This window comes from Camellia sinensis, unplaced genomic scaffold, assembly GCF_055761805.1.
Source record: "Camellia sinensis isolate YWXY unplaced genomic scaffold, ASM5576180v1 Unanchor12, whole genome shotgun sequence".
NCBI classification, from domain to species: Eukaryota; Viridiplantae; Streptophyta; class Magnoliopsida; order Ericales; family Theaceae; genus Camellia; species Camellia sinensis.
This window is the reverse complement of record NW_028128998.1, coordinates 6,162,035-6,189,928: the sequence shown is the minus strand read 5'-3', so window position 1 is coordinate 6,189,928 and position 27,894 is coordinate 6,162,035. Positions and strand designations below refer to the sequence as shown.

The following is a 27,894-nucleotide window of genomic DNA, read 5'->3' as shown; positions in this document are numbered from 1 at the left end:
ATTTGGGCTGTCCATGGAATTGGCGTTGGGTTTGGGACTTGTATATCATTATATTCACACACAAGTCCTCTCTCTCTACCTCTCATGTGTCATCATCTCCACAGCAACATCATTCCTTTTCGCTGGAGCACTAGTATCTGCGAGCACCGCTGTTTTCGCACTCACATCAATTCCAGGTTCAATCAATCCTCTTTGTTCTTCATCTCTCACTACATACATTCAATCTCTGCATTCCATTCCATATCCTATATATATGTTTGTGTGTGTGTAGGCTTTGGTATAGTAGTAATAGGAATCAAACTGAGATGGAACAAGTTGGTGTTGGTATTGCCTCAAATGGTTCTCCAGAGGTTGCAGTTGTTGTGGTGGGCGACCCAGAATTGCTTCACAAGAAAAAGTCCGCAATTCGGCTTGCTGGCCCTGCCAAACTCCAGGTTTCTGCCGCATTTTCTCGTTTCTTATCGATCCTAGTTTATTTTATTCTCTTCTTGTTGATTTCATTCATTCATTGCTTTACCCAATTTTGGATATAATTTTTCACTTATAACCCTTCACCCCTGGATGGATATATGAGATTTGATTTGTTTTATTTTTATTTTTGGGTCTTTGGATGTAGAATTTATTTTGAACAAATTTGTATGTAGAATTTTATGAGTATTTGTTTTGGGAACTAACTATTTTAGTTGGCGTTTTGAATTTTTATGAAAATAAGTAAATAAGTAGAGAGAATAATTGATTTTTTGGTAGTGTCTTTTTTGCTATTTTAACTAGTTTCCAAACTTGTGTGCTTTAAGCATCCTAATAGAAACCTTATATCCCCTCCTTACCTATTTTAAGGGGTTTGATGGCCCTATACACTTCCAGCAACTCTCTTAAACACTCCCCTAAAATAGCAATTGCTATAGCGCCTCCCTATTTGTAGGGAGTCACTATAGCACCTTTATATTTTTTTGTTTTGCTTTGTTTAGGGCCTGTAGTACACATTTATGATTTTTATTTTTTTTAAAATTTATAATGAAAAATTATATTTTAATAGAATAGAGAAAAAATATAGAGTTTGTTAATAAAATAGAGAAAGAATAGGGAGTCTGTTGGGGGAAGTAGATGAAAAAGTGTTTTCTAAAATAGGGAATAAAATTTTTAATAATATTTTAGAATAAAATATAAGTAATCTGGTAGGGATGCTTAGTGATGTTCCTCACAGTACAATTAATAATTGCCCCCCAAAAAATAAAGTTAATTACACTTAGCACCTGGCATTTTTACTAAAATCTCAATGTGGTCCTTTCACTTTCAATATATGTTAGACGAACTCTTTTATTTCTCTCAAAGTACCCGTGTCTACCAGATATGGCAAAGATAAATGTGTGGAATATGTGTCCACCGGTACTCAATTTAGACACTTCAATCCTCTAACTTTTTACAATGTTTGAAGAATAAAAAACTCACATTTTCTAGTATAGAAACATTTATAACCTTTTAATATAGATGAGAGAGAAAAATTCTAACATGATTTCTATAACCTTATTCAATTTCAATTATATTTTTACATAATTAATAATATCCTATCTAAGAATATTCTATAATATGTAATATGTGTGTCTATAACGAGTCCCCAAACCCATATTCTATTTTGGATACATATCGCAATATTCTAAGATTTGAGTTTATGATGGTTTGGCACTTGGACATGCACTCATACCCAAGCCCATGTAGCATAGCTTTCAATTGTAGTGGTTGACTTTTACCCTTTAAAAACTTTTTTTTATTTTCCTTCAAAAACGTAAATGTAATATCATTTGGCTTTATTAAAAGAGAAAGGGAAGGGCAAGGAGTAAGGGTAGGATGCAGGGGAGATTTTTTGTTATAATGTATCCTCATCTACTTGCCATGCTTGTATCATGTTCGCTTAGATACATATTATTTCTAAATATCCTGATTATGTTGAATCTATGTTCCATTTCCATTTCTACATGCCATTGTTATGTTCGTTTTTATATCTCCATAATTATTCATGCCATTTTTCTTTTAAATATTAGGTAATTGCAGATTTTGATGCAACTCTAACAAAGTACTGGATTGATGGCCGTCGAGGGCAGAGTAAGTTATTAGTGGTTCTGTACTCTTTATAATGTCTCTTCTTTTAATTTGTACACAATTTAATTTTTACTCTCTCATACAATTGTAGGCAGTCATGGCCTTCTGCAACAGGGGAATCCCGTGTATGATGTCAAGAGGCAAGAATTATATGAATATTATCATCCATTGGAATTCAACCCAACAATTCCACTTGACAAGAAAGCAAAGCTCATGGAAGAGTGGTACGTGACTCGATGATTCACAACAAATGATAATTTGCCCCACCAACGATATATCCAACTGGACCGCCTTCATCTGACTTTGAATGTTTTATGCTGACCAATATGGTAGCTTTTAAGCATCTAAACAAGCTTACAAGCCTTTTAATGTGGAGGTTTCTAAGAATTTGATTTTGTTACTTCAGTGGACAGCGGCGAATGCCTTTGCAATTCATGAATGCTTTCTTTTATAGTCTCTCTGATTTGGTACTAAGAAATTGAAGGTTCTTATTTTGTTCATGTAGGTGGGGAAAAACTCATGCTCTTCTTATTGAGGGAGGCCTTACATTTGATGCAATAAAAAATTCTGTGGCTAATGCCACAATTGCATTTAGGGAGGGAGTTGTCGAACTTTTTGAGTTTTTGGAGGTAAATTTCATTGTTCTCTGAATTTTTTTTTTTTTTTTTTGGGGGGGGGGGGGGGTGTTTAAATCACTGCTTTGGAAGAACTTTATGAGTTTTGGAGTTAAATTTAGGTAGCGTTTGGTAGAGCTTTCTAATTATGATTTGAGAATAGGAGTTATATTTTGAGTTTGTGAATTTTGGAATTATGATTTGAGTGTGAAAAATTTGTCTGGTGAATAAGTTTTGAAAAGAGTTTTCAATTTAGTAGGGAATTTTTGATGTAACATGATATTTGATACAAAAACTTACAACTCATAACCAAACACACAACTCAAAATTCTATTAAAACTAATAAAAAAGGAAAAAAAAGGGGAAAAAAAAATTGCACTGTTCCGGTTAACCGGTCGGACGACCGGTTAGTCCAAATTTTCCCTCATTCGACCGAGTTTTCAAAAGTGAGCGTGGAATTAATTTTTGAAAGCTGCAAATAAACACCACGTGAGAACCAATGACTGGAACTAAAGCTCCAAAACTCAAACAAACAGAGCCTTAATTGTTCTCTTATTTTCTTTTTTCAAGAACTGCTTTGGAAGATTTAAATAATCCTGCTAATTAAGTCAAACAATATAGTGTGGGTGTACTCTTTTAATTTTTGAGTTTTTAGTGCGAGGAACAACTAATATTGGCAATGCAGGGAAGTTACTCTTACCAAGTGAACATTTAAATTTCATTTTAGAACAAGTTGTGGTAATTTCACAAGTACAATATGGTATCCATGTTAAGATCTCATCTCTTGTGAGCAGGAATATAGATGTCTCTCTCGTAGTTAATGCTACCTTTCCGGCCTTTTCTCTAAGTTTGCTGAGTGACGTGACCTGGAGGCGATGATGTATTTAAGGGTTAGGGTTATTTGATAATCCCACTAAATGCTTAAAGTTTGAAAACTTCCAGCAGATCATCCTATAATGCATCTAATAAACACACAAGCAACTACCAGTTAAAACTGAAATGTACTATGTCTAATTGAGGATTGATATGTTTTCTCTTGCTTGTTATAAAGGAGGTGAAAAAAAAAATGAAGAAGAAGAAGAAAGGCATTCCTCCCAAAAATGGGAGGAAAGGAGGAAGGAAAGGGCTCTCTCTCTTGACAAGTTTGGCCTTCAAAAAATTACTTCTCAAATCTTGCCAATAAACAAAACAAAAGGAGAGAGAGATAGCTTCCTTTTCCCTATTAATACCCATTACATCCTTCACTTTCCCTACCTCTTTTCTATCCTTTTGTAACAAAATGAGCATGAAAGACGATCTCATTCTTGAGTCCTAGAGGCATGGTTTATCACTAAATGCTATTCATGCATTGATTGTTTAAAATTTTAGTATTGTGTTATTAATATTATTTTTTTGAAACATCCCCTAAGCGGTCTTCTTTAGCTAGTGTGTAAAAGCCACGGTCATTAAGAAGAAAAACTGTAACTGAACCAAAGAATTGGTGGGTGGAGTTTGGCCTCACTTTTCCATTTTTGTTGATATAATCTGCAGGAGAATGATGTTCCTGTACTTATATTTTCTGCAGGGCTTGCAGATATCATAGAAGAGGTTAGTTTTATGTCCATCTCTGCGTTGCCATGCTCTGCAAGAACTAGACTTTATCTATTATTTTAAGCTCTAATTTGCACTCATAAGTGCCTCTCCTTTCTCACTTTACCAGGTCCTGAGGCAGAAATTGCATAGATCTTTTAAAAATGTCAAGGTTGTGTCAAACCGCATGGTTTTCGATCAGAGTGGTCAACTAGTATCTTTTAAAGGTATCATACCTCCTTCACCTGATAATGGAATTATTTTGCTACGTAACCTTGTGTACATGTTTTGTTTTATTTTATTTTATTTTTTATTTAAAAAAAAAGAAGGCTTCCTAAAATTTCAGCTATACCTTTTCATAAGTGGTGGCTTGCTATCTCAAGTGAATATAATCACTCTGTGGGGAATGCATAGATAATGTCAACCTGCCTTTTATATATATATATATATTAGGGATAACCCATGCCTAAAAGCACTCACAACAAAACTTAAGCATACATTTTAGTTTTATTATATGACTGCTTAAAAAAATGCTTTTAAAACGTTCTATATATAACTCGATCATAAACATTTCGTATCCATTATACATTTGTTACCAAAAAATACCACGGAAACCTCAGCACACCAAACAATGCACACCAACCAATGCTCTACAATCTCAAAAAATAATAATAAAAATTAAATAACAAATATTGCACATCAGTCAGTGCTTTGCAATCCCAAAAAATAAGAATAAAAATTAAACAACAAATAATGCATACTAGCCAGTGCTCGGCAATCCTAAAAAATAAAAATTAAACAATAAATAATGCACACCAACCAGTGCTCTGCCATTTCAAAAAAATAAAAATAAAAATAAAAATAAAAGTTAAAGTCGAACTTTATATATATATATATATATATATAGAGAGAGAGAGAGAGAGGGAGGGAGAGAGAGACTAAGGCCAAGTTTGGGAAGATCCAAAAAAGCCAAAAAGCCAAAAAGTTACTCAAAAAGCTAAAAAGTTAACACTATTCACCAAAAGTCAACAATTACGGCTGCACAACTCCCAACTCAAATTTTTCCCTACAAATCAATTTTTACAATTTTTTATTACACATTTTTTAATAAAAAGTCAAAAAGTTAACCCAAACATTCATATTTTCAACCTCAATTTTTTAGTCCAAAAAGACAAAAAGTACACTTTTTTAGTCTTCCCAAACTTGGCCTAACTTTCCGAACTATGTATGTTTATAATAAATGAGTCAAAATATATATTTTTACAAAGAGTGGGTTGTAGCTAGCGTTTCCCCGAAATTCACTTTCAAAAAATTTCTCAATGTCTTCAAACTTGATCATCCCCAAAATTCACTTTCAAAAAAGTCGTTGTATCAACTTGTATGTATCCCCAATGAGGAGCATGAACTCATATCATGACACCTCCATCAGAGCAATTTTGTCATAATTGTCATAATTTTCCTTGTGAATTTTGTCAAAAGCTCCAATTTTGTCATCATTGAAACGTTTAAAATTTAAATTGTATTGAACTGAAATGTGAACAGCATTACAGTATTAAATCGGAGCATAAAGTTTATTTTATATAAATGAAACAACTCACTCAATCATTCTTTTCTCAATTTGGAATTGTGTAAACTAAAAGCTAATAATTGTTTAGGTGAGAGATTTATTTCGAATCAAATAAATCTAACCAATATATTTTGATAAACCACTAACATCGCAGTTAAACCGGCAAATCAGTCAAACCAAAAACGGTTCAGCCAAATCAGCTAAATCAAAAAACAACCAACTTACCCAAAAATTAATTAATTAAAATTTTTAAATTTTATTTAAAAATTTAAAATGTCTTGAACTGAAGTATGCATATCACTACAAATATTAAATGAGAGCATAAGGTTGACTTTATATAAGTGAAACAATTCACTTTTTTTTCTTTTCCCGATGCGGAATTGTGTAAAATAAAAGTTAAACAATTGTTTGGGCAAGAAGTTTATTTCGAATCAAGTAATCTCAGCTATTCAATAGGTCAATCCGCACCGTTCTAACCAATTGTATCTCTTAGACATTTTTGAAATCATCTTGTTTTATTATATATATATATATACATAAATTACACATCTTTTTGTTTTTTGTTAGGCAGTGTAAAGGAGTTTATTTAGTAACCATTTGTTCTTTGATTGTTGAAACATCTGGTTTTGAAATTTTCTATGATTCACTGCAACATCAAGAATCCTGTTATTGTTACAGGGAAGACGATTCATGTTTTAAATAAGAATGAACATGCTCTTGATATGGCTGCCCCGGTTCATGATCATTTGGGTGATCCTGATGGGCCAATTGATGACACTGCCTCTGTAAAGAAGAGAACTAACGTGCTGCTTCTCGGTGATCACATTGGAGACTTGGGAATGTCCGATGGTTTGAACTATGAAACACGAATATCTGTGGGATTTCTGTAAGTCCTTAAAATTTGCTCAATCTATATTACATCTCACTTGGATTCATTTTAAATATTTATATTTGAAATTGGCTAAGAAGCAAGGACACTTCTAAAAAGGTGATGTATTCGTGTTGTGCCCTGTCGGACATTGACACTCTTTTGACACTTCCCGACATGTGTCCGACATTTTTCAAAACGTGTCTTATTTTTTAATTTTTTTTAAAGACCCAGACACTTTTTGGATACTTGGAGGATATAAGTGTTTATCGCTTAAACCCACGTGCATATCGATTAGACACGGGTAAAACTAATTGTAAGTTTAAACAAAATAACTTAATATACAATAATAAAATAAAAACCATATAAATTTATAGGAATTAGTGTCTATGAGGGCCGAATATTGGGAGTCGCAGAGATGCTGAATAGTCGAACTTTGGGTCGAAATATATAGCATTCGGCGCCATCTCACACGCTCGAACCCTATCCTATTCGGCCCAATAGCCGGTCGAATAAGGGGCCGAGTGAAAAGCGGTTTGTTACAGTTGAAGCCGAATAGCGAATTGAAAGTGGACCGGATCCCGAGGCCCAAGAAAGAAAAGATATAAATAGAAGAACATCAGTCAGGAAGAGGTATGTGAGAACTATTACACTTTACTTAAAATACAAGTAATTCAAAGAGTAGAGACTGACTTGCCCGTCGGAGTGCTAATTCTGGCACCCCCGACCGGAGTGTTGATTCTTTTTCAGATGGCTAACAGAGGACCTCGAGCGTCCCCCAGAATCGGAAGAGTATTTCCAAACCACTTCTCCACAATTGGCGCCGTCTGTGGGAATACTCAAATACATCTATGGCGGGCGTAACAAAAGACCCTCCGATAGTTGCTAATGAAACCACGCAGAGGACGACCTCACTCCAACAACCATGCTTGGACCAGAGACCATCGCCGCAAGACGCGCCTTAAACTTCGCCTCACCCTCGACTTCAGAGCATGAGACAATGTAGGCGATCATGGAACAAGCAAAGCAAAATGAACAGAGGTTGGAGAACATGATCGCTGAGAACGAACGTCTCCGTCAAGATTTGGCCTTGGAAGTGGCGAAGTCCAAACAAGCTGTACGCCTAGATCCCGAACGACCTCTGAGGACAGGTGGTCGACGACCTCGAGCCCGACAAGTCGACATTGATAGTGACTCCGATTCATTATCCCCGGAGCCCAAGAAGAAGAGGCGACCCGAAATTACCAATTCTTCTGAAAAGAGTCCCCGTATAAGGCATAAGCGAAGAAGAAACAGTTCAGATGAAGAAGACTAGCACGATCTCTTTGTACGACGGATTGCAAAGGCAGTGCTACCCAAGAAATTCAAAGCACCGTCATTCACCTTATACGACGGTAAATCAGACCCCACCGATCACATCCGCCATCATAAGCAAGCCATGAGGCTGCATGCAGGCGATGAGGCTCTTATGTGCAGAATATTTCCGAGCAGTTTGGGACCACTAGCTGTTAGGTGGTATTATAAACTGGAGCCAGCTTCGATTAAAAGCTTCCACCAACTCCAAAAATCCTTCAGAGCAAGGTTTATCACTAATGAGGTCCAGCCAAAGCAAGCCGATTCCCTCTGGGCAATGCAGATTCAACCGGGGGAAACCCTTCGTGCGTATTCGGCGCAGTATTGGGAATGTTTCAATCTGGTAGACGATGCTTGCAGTGACTCCATGACCATCACCGCTTTCAAGATAGGGTTGCAACCCGACAGTGCCCTCCGCAGCTCTTTGACCAGACGACCGCCCAAAACAGTTTGGTCGTTGATGAAGAAAGTTGAAGAATACTGTAAAGTGGAAGATGATGCCTTGCGGGTTTAGGCCAGAAATGTAACCAACAAGACGGCTCCTTCTCAAACTGCTCAGCCGTTGAATTTTGTAGCACTTCAGAGCCCTGAACCACGACATCGGGCAAAAAGAGATAAGAGACGGGACTCTCGCCGATCAAGTGACCAATGCTCCCACTAGGCAACTGAACAGCTGCAAGTCGACAGCAGGCGCACAAGTCACGCCAACAAGAAATATACAGAGTTGTCAGAGCCGATCAGTGCGATCATGTCCAAAATCCAACACCTTTCATTCTTCAAATGGCCGTCCAAAATGGTGGAACCTCCCGACACTCGCAGATGGGATAGGCGGTGCGAGTATCACAAGGATCATGGCCATGAAACTGAGAGTTGTTATGCATTGAAGGATGTTAGAATTTCCCATCTTTACCTTCACCTACTCCACTACACACTCCACTTCACCTACCTCCACTTCACCACACACTCCACTTCACCTAACCCACTATCACCTCCACTACACCTACTACCACATTTTCTTCTATATATAGATTGTATAGGAATTGTAATTCATCAATCTTGTAATCAATCAATCAATATACATCAATTTTAACTTGGTATCAGAGCAAGGTTAAGCACTTAGTATTTTTCGCTTCACCGGCGGGCGGCAACCTCGCTTTGGCCGCCCGCCGGACCTCAACCTAGTCCACTAAAATTTTCTACACATACCTTCACTCTTCTCTGTCCTAAAGTCTGATCTTTCATTCCGATCCGATCCGACCAGCCCCATCTAGACCCTGGCCAGACCACCCTTGAAGACACTGCTTGGAGCCTTTGGCCTATGAATCCCTCTCAGGCTGGTACATCCAATTCCACCCTTCCTCCTGCTGGTTCTGTGGGGTTACATATGAGGTCTACCTCACGAGTTGCAAATGACAACATAGCAAACGTACTTGCCATGGCCGAAACCGTACGGGAGGTGCTTCCCCACATCCCAGGTGAATTAATTTTTCCAGGATTTGCAGCGTACAAATTCTGTTACTGTTACCGTGAATAATCTGCTCCCAAGACCAGGCTTCCCACTCTATGAAGCCCGTGCTGCATTTAGCCATCTTGAAGTCCGCCACTATGATCTTCTTCCAAAGAAAGGTTGGGAGGTAGATCTTGATGCAGTTGAAGCTCTAGCAAATGAAAATACTGTCGCTATGGCTATTATTAATCCTGGCAATCCTTGTGGGAATGTCTTTACATATCAACATTTAAAGAAAGTTGCTGAGACTGCAAGAAAGCTTGGAAGATGGTTCTCTTCCAATCCCATATGATATTCTTAAGCTGAGGAAGCTCAGATTCAAGAGTGAGGGATGCGGCATAAATCTGAGGAATGCCAGCACCGAATTGGTACTCTGCTCACAGTTCTATTGTCGCTTTCACGAAGACGTATTGGGAAAAACAAGTGTGAGTGGATCTGACACTCACTCTCCATTCCATTAATCAACCCTTCTCACAGCTCATATTTTATTAATCTATTAACATATTCTCCACCCACATGCCTTCTCTCTCTCATCTTTTCACTTTCCAACCCACTTTGCATCCACCGCCACTTTCCCCACTTTCTATATTTTATATATATATATATATCTCTTTTTTTTTTTTTTTATTATATATTAAACAAAAAAAAATAATAATAAAAAAAATAAAAAAATCATCTCTCCTCTGTTTGATTTCACACTCCATTATTTTTATTTATTTTCTACAACCCACTTTCCTTATTTCCCCCATCTTTCATTTTTGATTTCAAATATATTTTTATTATTTTTCTTTCCCATTATTTTTAATCTCTTTCCAATTCCATTCATCCCATATAGCTTTGCACACCAACCATATTTTATTCATCTCCGGGATCAACCCCGATCACACTTTTACACCAAAAAAAAAAAAAAAAAACAGAAACAAACCAAACAACCACATCCACAGGCGGAATTTTTCTCTACTCTGCCGCCGGTCTTTTCTTCTTGCCTCCGTCTTGGGCGGTCCTTGCCGGTGTTGCCTCCGTGTTTCCCACTCCACTGGGCACGATCACTACTCCCTGCTCCTCCACTGCAGCATATGGCGGCCCTCCAAATCGGAACATCACGGTGGCCTTCCGCTTCAGTTCCTTATTTTCTGCCTTTAGCACACTGATCTCTGCTCGCGCATCCTTATACATGCGTTGGAGCAGAGCCAGCTGGGAATTTAAATGCTGCACCTCATTTGTCCTACTCTGCAGCCGGTTCGACAAATTTGTGACCGCCGTCATGGTTTCCACGCATGACTTCAGAGTATACTGATTAGCCTCAATATCAGTTTGCACCGCCATTTTTTGCTCCACCGACCGCATCGGAAAGTTCAATGGAGCAAAACCAGAGGTGTTTGGTTGAGGTTCACTGGCCACCGCACCAGTTATTTCTCTTGTGGGCTCGTTCAGTTCTGGAAAGAGCGTGAGCAGGTTCTGGGTAGCTGGACGGGAAGAAGAGGCCATGTTTTTGGGTTGCTAAGTGTTTCAGCGAAATAGCAATTTCCGACTGGTAATGTTCGGAAGGGTTGGTGACAGAATGGCAACAAAGTGTTCCACAGTTTCTCTCTCCGCAGAGGCAGAGTTTTTTCAGCGAAGGGTTGGTTTCAGAGGTTTCAGAATGGTATGCCTCAGCCTCAGCCTTCGTCTTGGTTAAATAGCCGAGGCAGCCACGCGTATCGCGCGCCTCTTGCCGCCCGACAAACTGGCACGCCTTTTCATGGCACATCTTTTGACAAAGTGGACACGCCTTTTGATGGCACGCCTTTTGATGAATTGGGCACGCCTTTTGATGGCACGCTTTTTGACAAAATTGGGCACACCTTTTGAGGGTGCAACTTTTTAAGGGTCCGACAAGACTCTGTAAACTGTCCCGATATTGATTCCGGTTAGCTCCTTTATGGGTCCGACAAGACTCTGTAAACTGTCCCGACATAGATTCCGGTTAGTTTCTACAAGGGTCCGACAAGACTCTGTAAACTGTCCCGACATTGATTCCGGTTAGCTCCTTTATGGGTCCGACAAGACTCTGTAAACTGTCCCGACATAGATTCCGGTTAGTTTCTACAAGGGTCCGACAAGACTCTGTAAACTGTCCCGACATAGATTCCGGTTAGTTTCTACAAGGGTCCGACAAGACTCTGTAAACTGTCCCGACATTGATTCCGGTTAGTTTCTACAAGGGTCCAGCAAGACTCCGTAAACTGTCACAACATTGTCTTCTACAACGGTCCGACATGACCCCATAAACTGTCTTCTACAACGGTCCGACATGACCCCATAAACTGTCTTCTACAACGGTCCGACATGACCCCATAAACTGTCTTCTACATCGGTCTGACACCACCATACAGTGTCCTCTACAACGTTATGACACCCCATACAGTGTCTTCACCAACGGTCTGACACGACCATACAGTGTCTCCTATCCTTTTTTATTTTTATGTATTTTCTTGTTTTGTTACTCTCTCCAAACTCAAGTTGGTTAGTTTCTCTCCTCCTTGAGTTTGCGGGGGGCTGTTAGAATTTCCCATCTTTACCTTCACCTACTCCACTACACACTCCACTTCACCTACCTCCACTTCACCACACACTCCACTTCACCTAACCCACTATCACCTCCACTACACCTACTACCACATTTTCTTCTATATATAGATTGTATAGGAATTGTAATTCATCAATCTTGTAATCAATCAATCAATATACATCAATTTTAACTTCACCTGGAGGAATTGGTGCAGGATGGTCGACTACAACAGTACGTCCGAAAAGGCAACTCAACCAAAGCAATAGCATTAAGACAGGATTCCCCTCCACTCAGCGTGATCCACATGATATACAGCCTGCCAATTTCATCCGCGGTGCATACGATTCAGTCGAATCCCAAGCCTCAAAATCAACTCACTCCGGCTAAACGGCCCCATGAAGCTGCAAATATTTCTTTTGATGACTCAGATTTGGCCGAAGTGACACTCCCCCACATCGATCCCTTGGTAATTGAGTTACGTGTAAACTGATTCACCGTTGAGCGCGTGCTTATTGATTCGGGGAGCACATCAGAGGTTATGTATTACAGGACATTCACCAAACTTGGCTTCTCAGAATCAGATCTCTCTCCGGCTCCTTATCCACTATTCGGCTTCAACGCCAATCCAAAATATCCATTGGGGAAAATCACACTACCCGTCCGAGCGGGCTCTCGAACAGTGGATGTGGAATTCTTGTCGTCAAGCTATCATCGCCGTATAATCTCATCATGGGGAGGTCCTGGTCGCATGTTATGTAGGCCATGCCAAGCACCTATCATCAGCTGCTCCGCTTCCCGACAGAATGTGGCATTGAGAAAATCCGTGGCTCTTAGAAATCGGCTCAAGCGTGTTATCTCCTTGCTCAAAAGACGCCCAAGGAGTTGCAAGTGAACTCTATTGAGGTAACAGATCGGGAAAGCCTCGACGACGTTGGGAGGCTCCCAAGTGAAAAGGCCACGGACGACCTAGATTGAGTTGAAATCAACGGCAACACAGACAGGTTCTTCATGGTCAGCGCGTCCCTCAATCAGGCCGACAGACAGCAGCTAATTTCCTTCCTGCTCAGCAACCTTGATGTATTTGCGTGGACTCCATATGAGATGCCGGGTGTAGATCCGTCTGTTTCGCAACATCGCTTAAATGTTGACCCTAAATGCAAGCCGATCATCCAGAAAAGCCGGAGATCAGCCGCAGAGCACACTACTGCAGTTGTTGAAGAGGTTGACCGGTTGCTTGACACTGGGGCAATCAGGGAAGTGACCTATCCTACATGGCTCTCTAATACTGTGGTTGTGAAGAAGAAGAATGGGACCTGGCGAGTCTGCGTTGATTTCACGGACCTAAGCAAAGCCTGCCCCAAAGATTGTTTTCCTCTCCCAAGGATAGACCAACTAGTAGATGCTACAGCACGTCATCAGCGTATGAGCTTTCTCGATGCTAATAGAGGCTACCATCAAATCGCCATGTATCCAGAGGACCAAGAGAAAACTGCATTCCTCACCCCAAGAGGAACATACTGCTACAAGGTTATGTCTTTTGGGCTGAAGAATGCAGGGGCAACCTACCAAAGATTGGTCACTGTTATGTTCAAGGAGCAACTTGGCCACACTATGGAAGTGTACGTTGGCGATATGGTGGTCAAGTCCAAGGAAGAACAGAATCATATAGCCGATCTGAAAGAGACATTCGGCATTCTACGTAAATATAGAATGAAGCTGAACGCTTCCAAATGTGCGTTTGGGATCGGCTCCGGCAAATTCTTGGGTTACATTGTTAACCACCGAGGAATAGAAGCCAACCCAAGGCAAATCACAGCAATCCTAGAACTCGGCTCCCCTCGATCAGTCAAGGAACTACAGAAGTTAATGGGGATGGCCGCCGCACTCAACAAGTTCATCAGTCGTTCCACGTATCGCTGCCGACAATTCTTCCATACATTACGGCAGGGTAAGGCTTTCGAATGGTTCGCCGAGTGTGAAGCCGCTTTCGACGGTTTGAAAACCTACCTCCAATCAGTTCCTCTCCTGACAACACCTTCGGCAGGCGACCCGCTCATCTTGTATCTAGCAGTTTCCGACCAGGCCGTCAGCGCCGTACTGATAAAGGAAGAGCTGGGGGAACAGCGGCTAGTGTATTATGTAAGCATGGCAATGGTCGACGCTGAAATACGCTACCTACCGTTAAAAAAACTCATCCTGGCCCTGGTTATGGCAGCAAGAAAACTAATGCATTACTTCCAGGGGCACAGCATTGGGGTGGTAACAGATTACCCCCTCCGATCAGTACTGCGTAGTGAGGAAGCATCAGGACGCGTTTCAAAGTGGGCTCTTGAACTCGGCCAGTACGACATTCAATTTCTACCTAGAACCTCAATCAAGGGGCAGGTGCTTGCTGACTTTGTGGCCGAATTTATTGGGGGTCTTGCCGACTTCAAGCCTGATGAAATTCGACCTACGCCGAACTGGAGAATTTATGTTGGGGACATTTGGCAGCTGTACTGTGATGGGTTATCCAATCAATGGGGCAGTGGAGCCAGAGTAGTAATCAGGGCTCCTGACAGCGCAGTGATTGAGCAGGCTGTCAAACTCAGCTTCGAAGCATCAAATAACGAAACCGAATACGAAGCCCTCTTGACCGGTTTGCGGAATGCATATCTCCTGGGTGCTCGGCGTCTGCTTGTATTTTGCTATTCAAAACTGGTGATTAATCAGCTGAAAGGGGAGTACGCGGCAAGAAATGACCGCCTGGCGGCTTATATGAAAACGACTAACTCCTTGCTGGAAAAATTTGACCATCATGAATTGAATCAGATAATGCGTGATCAGAACACGCATGCAGACGCCCTGGCTTGCCTAGCCTCCGCCATTAACTCAAAGATCAAACGGACCATCAAGGTGGGTTTCATCCTGAAGCCAAGCATTGGTCCTTCGAAGGAAGTCCAGGTCAATGTCATAGAATCTGGACCGAGTTGGATGGATCCCATTGCCTCATTCCTATCTTCCGAACAGCTCCCAGAGGACAAGAAAGAAGCGCACAAGCTGCGAAACAAAGCCCTGCGTTACTACTTGAATCCGCAAGGAAAGCTTTATAAAAAGTCCCTTTCTGGTCCATACCTAGAATGCGTGCATCCGGACAAAGTCGAAGAACTTTTGACTGAAATACATGAAGGCAGTTGTGGCGCACATTCTGGCAGGCGCTCTTTGGCCCATCGAGCTATAACACAGGGGTATTATTGGCCGACAATGAGATCTGATGCCGAATGTTATGTGAAAAAATGTGAACAGTGCCAGATAGGGGTGAGCATGGTCCGGATTGGACCGGATTGGGGGTAAAACTAGGACCAATCCGTTATTTACGGTTCCTAAAAAATTAGAACCAATCCAATCCGTTTAAATCATGGAACCAATCCGAACCAATCCATTTAAACACGGATTGGATCGGTTTAGGACCACGGATTCACATAATTAAATAACAAAAAAATGTATATATAACACTTTAATTTCATAAAAACATAAACATAGCACTATATTAGTTCCACAATAGCAACATGTCTTTCTATAATAGCGACATACTGTTCTAGAATTTAAACAACCATAAGAAAATTGGTTTCACCATAAGTATTTAAACCATTACAAATTAAAACAAAAAACTAACAAACAAAAGTTATAAAAGAAGATATTATGCGGGTTTAGATTTGATTTTAGGTTTTATATGGAATAAGAGAAGATACTATGGGGAGGATGTATAATAAAAATATAGACTATTTGTATACGGTTCGGATCGGTTCCAATCCGGAACCGTGGGGTTCAATCCGGAACCAATCCGTGGACTACGGATTTTTAATTGTTCAATCCGGAACTGAACCACGGATTCAAAAAACCAATCCAAACCTATCGGATTGGACTGGACTGGATCGGATTACGGATTTCACGGATTCCTTGCTCAGCCCTAGTGCCAGAAGTTCTCCCCGTTAACCCATCTGCCTGTTGAAGAGTTGAGCTCTATCACCAGTCCCTGGCCGTTTGCCCAATGGGGGCTTGATATCGTAGGACCATTGCCGAGGGCCCCAGGAAACAAGCGATACTTGATCGTCGCCACAGATTACTTCATGAAATGGGTTGAAGCGGAGGCATTAATGCACATTCGAGATGCCGATGTCAAGCGCTTTGTATGGAAAAATATCATAACACGATTCGGCATTCCGAGAGCTCTCATCTCAGATAACGGCACCCAGTTTGATTGTGGCGTCTACCGAGAGCTGTGCAGCAAGTATGGCATCCGGCCGTACTTTTTCACGCCGGCTTACCCCCAAAGCAATGGTCAAGCCGAAGCCTCTAACAAATCCATCTTGAACGGCATCAAGAAGAGGCTGGAGAAAGCTAAAGCCAAATGGTTCGAAGAATTGCCGAGTGTGCTGTGGGCCCATCGAACTACGCCGATGCGATCCACTGGGGAAACGCCATTTGCTCTATACTTTGGAACCTAGACAATCATACCCCTGGAAATCGGCCTCCCAACTTTGAAATCAAAAGTTTTTGATATGGGCCAAAACGACATGATGCTTGCCTTGGATCTAGTTCTAATTGAAGAACGAAGAGACCGTGCCCTTGCATCCGTGGCGCGGTATCAACAGCAGTTTGCTAAGTCATACAATCAACGTGTTCAGCTGCGCTGCTACACACCAGGAGAGTTGGTGCTGAAGAAAGTACTTGCTGCCAGAAAACCGGCCGATGGAAAGTTGGGTCCTAACTGGGACGGCCCCTATCAGGTCGACTCGATCGCGAGAGTAGGGGCATATTGGCTAAAAGACATGTCTGGACAGAGTCTTCCACGGCCTTGGAATTCAACGCATTTGTGTAAATTCTATCATTAACCCGACTTATGGGGCTTGATACTTGTACATATCTCACGTTTTCAATGCAAAGTTTCTCATTTCTTCATCGCGCAATTCAATTTAGAAGTCTCCGGATTCGGAGCGCCCTTCGTGGATATCATGATTGGCCAAATAAAGTCTCCGGATTCGGAGCCTCATCGGCGCAGGACGCCTTTGGGCCGATAAAGCCTCCGGATTTGGAGCGCCCTTCGTGGATATCACGATTGGCCAAATAAAGTCTCCGGATTCGGAGCTTCATCGGCGCACGACGCCTTTGGGCCGATAAAGCCTCCAGATTCGGAGCGCCCTTCGTGGATATCACGATTGGCCAAATAAAGTCTCTGGATTCGGAGCCTCATCGGTGTAGGACGCCTTTAGGCCGATAAAGCCTTCGGATTCGGAGCCTCATCGGCGCATGACGCCTTTGGGCCGATAAAGCCTCCGGATTCAGAGCGCCCTTCGTGGATATCACAATTGGCCAAATAAAGTTTCCGGATTCGGAGCCTCATCGGCGCACGACGCCTTTGGGCCGATAAAGCCTCTAGATTCGGAGCGCCCTTCGTGGATATCACGATTGGCCAAATAAAGCCTCCGGATTCAGAGCCTCATCGGCGCACGACGCCTTTAGGCCGATAAAGCCTCCGGATTCGGAGCGCCCTTCGTGGATATCACGATTGGCCACTTCGGATTCAGAGCCTCATCGGAGCATTATGCCTTTGGGCCGATAAAGCCTCCTGATTCAGAGCCTCATCGGTGCATAGCGCTTTTGGGCCGAAAAAGCATACGGATTTAAAACTAGGCCGATCACGTATATGCCGAATAAATATTTAATGAAGAACGCTCTTTTGTGTCGAGCCGGCAAAAATCGTTTACATATCAAAGCATATAAACATTCGTGATGAAATGCTTGATTGTGATTAACTCAGGCCGATCAATGTCTATTCAATCATCTAAAATACGCTTATTCAAACATTTATACAATAAAACACATGCAAACACGTGTGTGCCGAACAAAAATTACAACAAAACACATTGAAAATAAAATCTTTTTATTCGATCAACCAATAATTACATAATTTTAGACGTAATCTCCGTTTGAGCATTACAATGAATATTTTTATGCGGCGTGTCCCTCATCGTCACTCTTTTCGACTTCAAAGGCGGAAAAAGGAAAATGATCACGTTGGTACAACGGCAACGCCGAATGAACACCCTTTGCTCGGAGAGCCTCCGCGGCTTGAAGTGCCGCAATCCAACCGTGCCTAAAGCCCCGGTTCTTGCATTGGCAGATCTCTGCAAGTTTCTCTTTCGTTTTGTCAATCCCAACCTTCCGGCCCGCATGGAAGCCTTGCTCAGAACCCATAGTCCTCGCATTTTCTACGGCAAACATGCTTGTCGTATCTCGGTCGGCGATAGGGTGACTCAATAGCCGTTGGGTCACCCTCTCCTCCACGATCGGGTTAGATTGATCTGCCGTATGCGGCTCGGCGGCTTTAGCCTTCCTAAGCTCCTTAAGTTCACGCTCGGCTTTCTCCGCTCAAGCCTCCAAATTGCGGATCCGTTCGTCCTTTTTCTCTATCTCCCGCCGCGCGGCGCGCAGGTGCATGCCGACTTCGTAGGCGGTGTACAGCCCCTTCACCGCCCCATGGATACCTTCTCGAAACACTTCGAAATCTTGTCGTCCAACCATCGATTGTTGGACTTCCGGTGGAAAGATCTGTCGAGCGAACTCGACCGCTACACCCGGATCATTAACGATGGAATCTGCCTCAGTCATCGGTTTATTCCCCACGAACACTGCAAAACTCAATGGTCGTGGCGTCGCGTCTGGCTCATTCCTCGGTCGTGGTCGCGGGGAGCTTCCCCATTGCTATTTTTCTTTTCGGGGTGATCTGTTTCGACGACTTGGGGGCTAACGTTTTTCCCTTTCCTTGGATGCCCTTCCTCCCGTGCGCGTAGGCTCGCTGCTGCGATTCATTGCAGTGTCTAGCTCAGCCAGCGTTCGTCCTTTTCCTCTGCTGTTGAAGAACATTTTGCTTGGCATTCGCACTTGCCCCAAGCTAGTTTAAATAGAGTCTGAATAAAAATAAGTAGAGTCACTGGCACGAACTCACCCCATTTATTCATATGTATGCAGCGCCCCCGAGGCGACGTCATTAATGCCAAACGCCAGAAGCCAAACGCCGATCGACGGATGCCGCAGCCATTCCACGAACTAGGCCTATTCGGCTTATGAAGCTCGTGCACTAGCCGGGGCAAGGGCAGATTTATTAATCTGATCGGCCAAGTATTTAAGCCCAACGCCGATCGACGGATGCTGCAGCCATTCCACGAACTAGGCCTATTCGGCTTATGAAGCTCGCGCACTGGCTGGGGCAAGGGCAGATTTATTAATCTTATCGGCCAAGTATTTAAGCCCAATGCCGATCGATCTATGCTGCAGCCATTCCACGAACTAGTCCTATTCGGCTTATGAAGCTCGTGCACTAGCTGGGGCAAGGACAGATTTATTAATCTGATCGGCCAAGTATTTAAGCCCAATGCCGATCGATTTATGCCGCAGCCATTCCACGAACTAGGCCTATTCGGCTAATGAAGCTCGTGCATTGGCTGGGGCAAGGGCAGATTTATTAATTTGATCGGCCAAGTATTTAAGCCTAATGTCGATCAATCTATGCCGCAGCCATTCCACAAACTAGTCCTATTCGGCTTATGAAGCCCGTGCACTGGCTGGGTCAAGGACAGATTTATTAATCTGATCGGCCAAGTATTTAAGCCCAATGCTGATCGATTTATACCGCAGCCATTCCACGAGCTAGGCCTATTCGGCTAATGAAGCCCGTGCACTGGCTGTGGCAATGGCAGATTTATCAATCTGATCGGCCAAGTATTTAAACCCAATGCCGATCGATACTTAGTATTAAAAACAAAGTGTAGCCATTTTGCAAGCAAAAGCAATATCATTCATCAATAACAAAATTTAGCACAGATAACAGCAAGGCAAAAAAGGAAATTTTCATTAGGAAATTGGACACAAATTGTAGCCATTTTACACATGAAAATTACCAAACAAAAAGCTGTAAAAATACATTCGAAAACTCTTAAAACAAAACAACAAAAAAAAAAAAAAAAAAAAGTTATTGCTCCAGCACAAAAAGGTGTCGCCCAAATTAATTCTCGGAGTCAGACTCTAGCGACTCAATATCCACTTGCTCGTATGGAATTGGCATAGCCAATGTTACATCAATAGCAGCAAGGGCTTTGAGCCAGCCGTGTTTGAATCTCCGATTTTCAAATTTGGGAACTTCATCTACATATTCGGCGAAGGCAGCACTTTTCCCAGCCTCGAATGCCTTAGAAGCCTCCGAGTCGGCTGCTTCCTTCGCCTTCTTTAATTCCTCCAACTCAGCCTCCAGTTTGGAGACCGCCTCCTGGGCCAATTTCAGCGCCTTTTCGCTTGCGTCCGCCCTCTTCTCGGCTGCAAATCTTAGTTCATCCGCATTCCGTGCCCTCTTCATCTCGGCCTCGGCCCACGCCCCTTCCATCTTCGCCCTTAAAGCCTCGAACTCGGCCCTGCTCCTTTGGCTCTCAACTTCTGTTTGAAGATAGTCGAGCTGTTCGATGGCGTCATGATGGTGACGGCCCATCTCCGCTATCCTTCCGATGGTCTGCAAAACTGGAAGTTAAGACCAAAATAGTATTTGCATAAAGTGAAAAGGCAAAGTCAAGATATATACCAAAAGTGCCGACTGTGCGGCTAATGCTATTGCAACCAGATCCGGCTCCGCCCGAAAAGCCGCCTTGTTAGCCGGCAGTGAAACGGACGTAGCTATGCTGAGAGCGACCGTTGGATCTTTAATTACCGAAGCATCACAAGGGATCGGCGTGTTTTTTTATCTTCGGTTGAATAACGAAAGGCACGATCACATCCGATTTCTTTAAACGAGGTCGTTTGTCAGCGCGGTTATCTTCTGAGCCAGCCTCAACCTCGGCAGGGCGCTTCTCTGCCCTTTGTTCAGCCTCTTGATCAGCCTGCACAACCAACTCGGCCTCGGCACTTTGGTTTTCTGCCGTTCCCTCCTCAATAACAGGCAAGGAGGGCTGAGATTTGCTAACAGGCAGGGAGGGTTGAGATTCGGTGGCAGGAGGCACTCTAGCTCGAATGGCCTCTGCCCTTCGCCGTGCTGCCATCCTTTCCGTGTTCACCTTCTTGGCAAGTTTTGTGAGGCTTAACCCAGCCATATCTTCGGGGTACGCGCCGGGAAGGTCCTCTAGACCGTGAAAAATATCGTCAAGTGGAAGGTCCTCTCGGCCCAAAGTAGATGAAGGGTCGACTGAGTTGAGGTCGGCTTCCTCAAAGGCTAACTTCAAAGCCTCGACTTCGGTTTCGAACTGATTGGACTCAGCAACCTCAGCTACTTCTGGTCGTTCCGAATCGAACCCCTCGAAACCGACTTGCCTCAAATTTTTGAAATCGGTCAAGATAAGGGCGGTAAGAAACTCCTCACGCTTCGGAATTGGGATGTTTTCTGCCGCTGAGGTCGTATAAGTCGGCTCGTAGCGGAGAAGAACGTGGGTCGCCCTCTCCTGTTTTTGAAGACTCGGCCAGTCGAAATGTCTGAGCGCAACCTTGATTTTCGAAAGAACGGCGTCGTCGGTTGAAGTCCGGGCTTTCTTCAAATCGTTCCCTGCACAAGCAAAACCATGAGGTCTCGAAAATGAAACTTTATAAATCTAACAAAAAACAAATAAAAGAAGCTACACGGCCACCTGATTCGCCCCTTCGTCTAGGAATAGGATTGAGGCGATCCTCGCCTTCGCCGAATTCCCAATTATCTTGGACAACGACCATAACATCGTCGACTCGCTTCCCAGAGCTGGAAAGCATAGTCACTAGTTGATGGTCGGTGTCCTTGGCCCTAAGGAAGTAACGCCCATGCCAACCAGAAGACTTGGCCAAGGCATAACAATGCCGAATAGCAGGAATGCTGAGGTTAATCCTAAGGAGACGGTTTAGTGCGATAATCCCCATTACGATTCTAAAAAAGTTGACATTGGGTTGGGAAGGGATTAAACCCCAATGACAAAGCACAGCCCTAAGGAATGGGTGAAGGGGAAAACGGACTCCACCCTCTGCGATTGATAGGAGAGGGAAGACAATCGTGGTTTCATCAGCCCTCTCCATATCGAGGTGCCGTCTATCAGACAGACGGACGTCATCAGGAATGGAGAAATGGCGTCAGAAGCCAGAGATTCGATCCGAGGAAAGGAGATCTTTTAAATGTTTTGCCATTTCTTTCAATTTATAAGATCGTGCTAAGCCAAAAACAAAGCAAGAGAAAAGATTCAGGGCAGAGAGGAAGAGAACTTACAAGAGATGAGGAGGATAGTAAAGAAAAGGAAGTTACAAAGGTAATTCGGAAGGCAGTCCAGTGACGAGCGTCGAAAAGTGTGTATGTATTTGAAAAGACATCCAAATTTTAAATCACAATAAATAGAAATGTACGAAGGGGCGGGAAGTTGAAGTGATAACCGAGAAGCGTGTGCTCAGACATTTGCGTTGGAATGAGGTCAGCCGCCGAATTTCGGCTCTGACTTTTCGAGTCCGAAACCAAACACCCCAGCCAACTGTCGTTAGTGGAGTGCTTGGGGGGCAATTGTGAGGGCCGAATATTGGGAGTCGCAGAGATGCCGAATATTCGAACTCTGGGTCGAAATATATAGCATTCGGCGCCATCTCACACGCTCGAACCCTATCCTATTCGGCCCAATAGCCGGTCGAGCAAGGGGCCGAGTGAAAAGCGGTTTGTTACAGTTGAAGCCGAATAGCGAATTGAAAGTGGACTCGATCCCGAGGCCCAAGAAAGAAAATATATGAATAGAAGAACATCAGCCAGAAAGAGGTATGTGAGAACTATTACACTTCACTTAAAATACAAGTAATTCAAAGAGTAGAGACTGACTTGTCCGTCGGAGTGCTAATTCCGGCACCCCCGACCGGAGTATTGATTCCTTTTCAGGTGGCTAACAGAGAATCTCGAGCGTTCCCCAGGATCGGAAGAGTATTTCCAAACCACTTTCTCCACAGTGTCATGTTGCATTTTTTATTATTTTTGAATGACATATTCATTATATAACATATAATAAATATATAAAATTATATATATTTCATGCTTGTCCCCCACGTGTCGTGTCTTGCATTTTTTAAAAATTGATGTATCAATGTGTCCGTGTCGTGTTGTGTCGTGTGTCCATGCTTTTTAGGAAATAGGTACTTATAAAATTATGTGATCCCTCTATCCAAACCTCAAGATGATTTCATTGCACTTGAATATTTTTTATTTTTTGGTTAAGTAAATTTGAAACTTAAATATCCGAAGTTCTTATTTTCTATGGTTACGCATTCTTGTTCATTTTCTGAAGCAATATACTGCAAAATGCATTACTCAAATCATATCATGCTTATAGATAGTAATGGGGAAACTTTATTAAAGATGCACTCTAATAGGTGTTGGAGTGAACTTGATTGTGGCATAAAATTAAAATTCTCCATTCTAGTCGGAAAAGTAATAGTGCACATGGTGTCTGTACAGGTCTAGTGCAGCTTTTTTATTCCCTTTTTTATTTTTTGCTTTTTTAAAATTTCTGTCAGCTATAACTTGTATCCAATTTTGCTATCCTGGCACTAAAATCATTTGCTTGAAAATGAATGTTTTTCCTCTATTTATTTTTTCTTGTAAAACTCGTAGGACATTCAATTTCTATGAACTAGTACTTTGTGTCCATATCATGATTTTGAAAACCAGCTGGTACATAGCAAACCAACAGGTTCATATCGGTTTTTGGCCAACTCGGTTTGGATACACACGGTTTACCTGTGGGATAAAAAACTGTATTCAAACCGGATGGTTTGTGGTATGTATTGGTTTGAACCGGATTAATTATTGGTTTTCTTTTGTACCAGTCTGATTCAAATAAATAAAGGCCGGTTCAGCTGCTATGTAAATTCGTTCACATTGGGTTGGGTCCAAGACATACCTAATCCATTTATGCTGTGATTCCTTCCATTTTTGGTGAGATTCGTTCAAATCTCTTTGCGTTTTGGTTCGATTTGCACCCTCCTTGCACAGATCTACACCATTAAAGATTGATTTTCATCATAATATGAAATTTTATAAATAGGCTGGCTGTGCTGTGCCTGGCTAGAATTTCTCATACTAAGCCTAGCTCGAAAAGAAACGTGCTCAAAATCTTATCCCCATCTGGCCTTACAGGCAAAAATACTTATCTGAAGCACTAAAAATATTGGGTTCAGTTGGGTTGGGTGGGCCATCAGGGGACATTGCCCACCTGTAGCCTCTACCCACCCATCTCCCAGCTACCCATTAGTGGACCCCCTAAGTGCCTCTATCCTCTGGGGCCAGAATATTAGTGGCCACCATGTACATATCTGATGTCACAATAAATCGAATACAACGATGGATGAACAAATAATTTTTTGTTACGCTAGGTCAATTCCATACTTGATCCATATTTAGTATAAACACATGGAAATACTTTTATTTTTAAATTTATTATTAAGTAATTCAATACGGTTTTTCTAGGTATTACATAAATAAGTGGCACTAATTGAAGATAAAATTAAGGAAAATCATTTGAGATCGTATGGTCATTGTTATGTTATGTTTTTATGTTTTAGTTATCTGAGGAGAATTTATGTACCTTGAACCATTCTAATCGAAATACAAGTTTCTAAGGGAGAGAACCTTAATTTTGGTCAATAGCTGTATATTATCTTGCAGCTTCTTCTTTCATTCTTCTTCTTCTACTTTCCGTTTTGTGCGTATAATTGTCATGTATATCATTGACCAATTTATGCACCCGTAAGGAGTGATTTGATGATCCACATGGAGGGCAGTAAAAGAAATAGAGAAAGACCAAGGAGAACATGGGTTGAGGTGATCAGAAATGACATAATCACCGTAAACTTGACTAAGGATATGATTTTGGATAGAAGTGGGTGGAAATGGATCCAGGTAGCCGACCTTAAATAATTAGAACACTGTTGAGTTTGAGTCAAGCATGTCGTAGCAATTCAACCACTTGTTCCATGTTATGATGTTACTGTAATATTTTTATTTTTTTAATTATTTGTTTATTTTTATTTTTTTGATGAGAAAAAGTGGGGGGCAACCATCATCTGATGACCTTACCTACCTGAGTGTGACCATAGTAGCCCTTGTCTGCTGGTGAGACTCCAACCCATGTCTTCTTGCCCACCAAAGCCTTTTGCTGTGTGGTTTCTGGAAGCTGATGGACACTAGACTGAAGATGTGTTTTCATTTATTTATTTTTTGTTTTCATTAGCATATAGGAAGAAAAATATCCCATGAGCTGCCGCATATGAGAAATCGTAACTGTTCTTGATTTGCTTGTGTATATATATGGCAGAGACTTTGATTGAATGTTGGAAGATGATGATTTGTGAATAGATATAGTCGCTTAACATTATAAACTACTGTTGCAGGAATGACAATGTCATGAATTCTCTTGATAGCTACCGTGAAGCATTTGATGTTTTGTATCTGGTGAGTGAACTGCACATTTGGTTTCCTTTTTTTCCTCCATTTCCTGCGACCTCGGGAACATTCATTTACAAAAACAGGTCTTCACCACCTGCACCAGGATAACATAATAACCTATCTAGATGATATTATTTGACATAATTGACCACTCAGATGCCCTGTAAATATATAGAGGAATAAGTGTCAATCATTGAGCATCATAATCATTGAGCATCATGAATCCTTACAAATTTTCTTATGGCAAATACAGTATGAGTTCATAGACCCCTGTTTGATAATGTGATTAGGTACTTAAAACTGAATACATGCAGTAGTTTTGTTGTGTTTGATTACCTGTAATAACCTACCACTTTAACTTTTACTCGAATAAACTTGACTTATCATTGAATGTTGAATGCACTCGATGAAAAGTAGTTTTCATATTCATTCTTAGCCAAGATATTTGTGTGAAAGTTTTCAAATCTAAAATTCAGTACTAAACTGTTTTTGCATTGGAAATTTAGTACTTAATTTGCATAAGAACATTGTGACTTTTTTGTTTTTGTTTTCTTAATTTGTGATGAAAGGGGCACGTCATGGTAAGAAGCATGTTATGCAAGCATTATGTTTGGGCATTGCTTCAGATATGCTTCTTTTTTTCTTTTTCTTTTGTAAGTTGATATGATGCTTTTTTACGTGGTTATTTCTTTCTTTTGTTAAATAGAAAATTTAAGTCACAAATGTTTAAAAATATTGCTGTTCTGTTTAGTGGGAGATCTTATCCCTTGGAAATTACAGTGTCTCTTGTGTACCCTTAATTCATGAGAGAGGGGTGTTTCAAGGGAATATACAGTATCTTCATCACCAATTTATTGTTTCATTTCAATTTGTTTTATGTTGTTTACCTGCAGAATGATGCACCCATGTGGGGAGTTCTGAAGCTTGTCTCTCAGCTCTGTTCAACGGGGAAGTGATGAAAACTACCTACCAAACTGTACCACTTCCATTTTTCTCGTGCCTGAAGGAGCTTATGAGAAAATTCACTGCTTATACTTCTGTTTTGCTTAGCAAAGCAATTTAGGTTGGAGCTTTGCTGCTACCAGCTAACAGTGGGACTACTGTACCGTTGCTCTATAAAGTCGACACCAATAGAATCCTGTATTCTCTCTTTTGATCTTTAACAATAAGATTCAATCATATTTTGAGCCCAAAGTTTCTTCCACTCGATGCACTACAATTTTGAATGCTGGGGTTTTCATGCCCAGATGACTGTCTAATGGTTTGTGGAATGTGTTCATTGCTACTGAAAGTGGTTATAATGTTGCAGCTGAATCGATATCTTCTTTTTCTTTTCTTTTCTTAACGAGGCCCTGATCCTGTACAAAGATCTCCATCTTATTAGCAATACGTAACATCTAACTATGATTGGTAAGATACGTAACACAAAGAAGAACACATGAATGACAAATATGCACAAACAACAAATACAAAGTTTATGTGATTCACTCCAAAATTAGGGCTACATTGACGGTTGTTACGGTTTTTACCATGATCAGAAAGGTTACAAGTGGTTATAGGGATAATTCTCCCCTCCACTATAAATACATAGCAATGCATTGGGTGGTTAAATGTTTAGTGTGAACAGCATGACCAGAAAATGAGATCTATATCTGGCTGATTGGAAGTACACAAGTCCGAGAAAACATCACAATTAAAACTCAAAATTGGTACAAAACTTTGGAAACTTAGGACACTCTCCATAAAGCCATGCTCTATTTTCACCAATTATAACTTGGTACCTCAACTTTGACGTAGTGGATTCAAATCTAGAAATAGTCACTTTGTGCAAATAATGTCGAAAGTTAAGTACGTACTCAATTTATCTCTCTTAGACCCCCAATCCAATGAAACGCTCATCTTGATAGAAAATGATTACAAGTTTTACTAGTCAAGTCTTACTTTATACATGATAGAAAATGATTACAAGTTTTACTAGTCAAGTCTTACTTTATACAAGGTCCGACGTAGTTCAATCAGTAGACTACTTTCAGCCCGTTAATTAAGATCCACCAAATCTTTCTTCTTTTTTTTTGTAAGTTCTTATTGTTGAAGGCTCCATTTTTTCCTCAACAGCTGCATAGGTTGCTTATTGCCTATTGTCTCTACTATGACGACAAATTTCTGGATATCACTGAGACTGCAAGGCCCATGATAAGTTAGTTGTTCCTGCCCATAATCCATGCATCTGCAAATGGCTCAAAAATGTTTTTAGAGGAAGTAGAAACTTACCTCACACTGAAATTTAGAAGATTAATTATCAATTAATTTTT

At 41.5% G+C, this 27,894-nt stretch overlaps 1 protein-coding gene across 1 annotated transcript; it reads left to right on the top strand.

Annotated features, from left to right (window-relative positions):
• On the top strand, positions 1-26,927 carry LOC114257892 (uncharacterized). The gene is made up of 10 exons (XM_028197712.2): positions 1-176; positions 272-434; positions 2,040-2,100; positions 2,189-2,321; positions 2,603-2,726; positions 4,242-4,298; positions 4,411-4,507; positions 6,526-6,733; positions 25,528-25,588; positions 26,476-26,927. The coding sequence occupies exons 1-10, from the start codon at positions 85-87 to the stop codon at positions 26,536-26,538; spliced, it is 1,059 nt and encodes a 352-aa protein (XP_028053513.2). The 5' UTR covers positions 1-84; the 3' UTR covers positions 26,539-26,927.
• Positions 26,928-27,894: the final 967 nt, after the last annotated feature.

Excerpts from the sequence above, each read along its gene's own strand:
- LOC114257892 (XM_028197712.2), top strand. The coding sequence starts at position 85 with ATGTGTCATCATCTCCACAGCAACATCATTCCTTTTCGCTGGAGCACT. Across the intron at positions 4,299-4,410 it reads TTGCAGATATCATAGAAGAG|GTCCTGAGGCAGAAATTGCA; the intron begins GTTAGTTTTATG and ends TCACTTTACCAG. Across the intron at positions 4,508-6,525 it reads TCAACTAGTATCTTTTAAAG|GGAAGACGATTCATGTTTTA; the intron begins GTATCATACCTC and ends TTATTGTTACAG.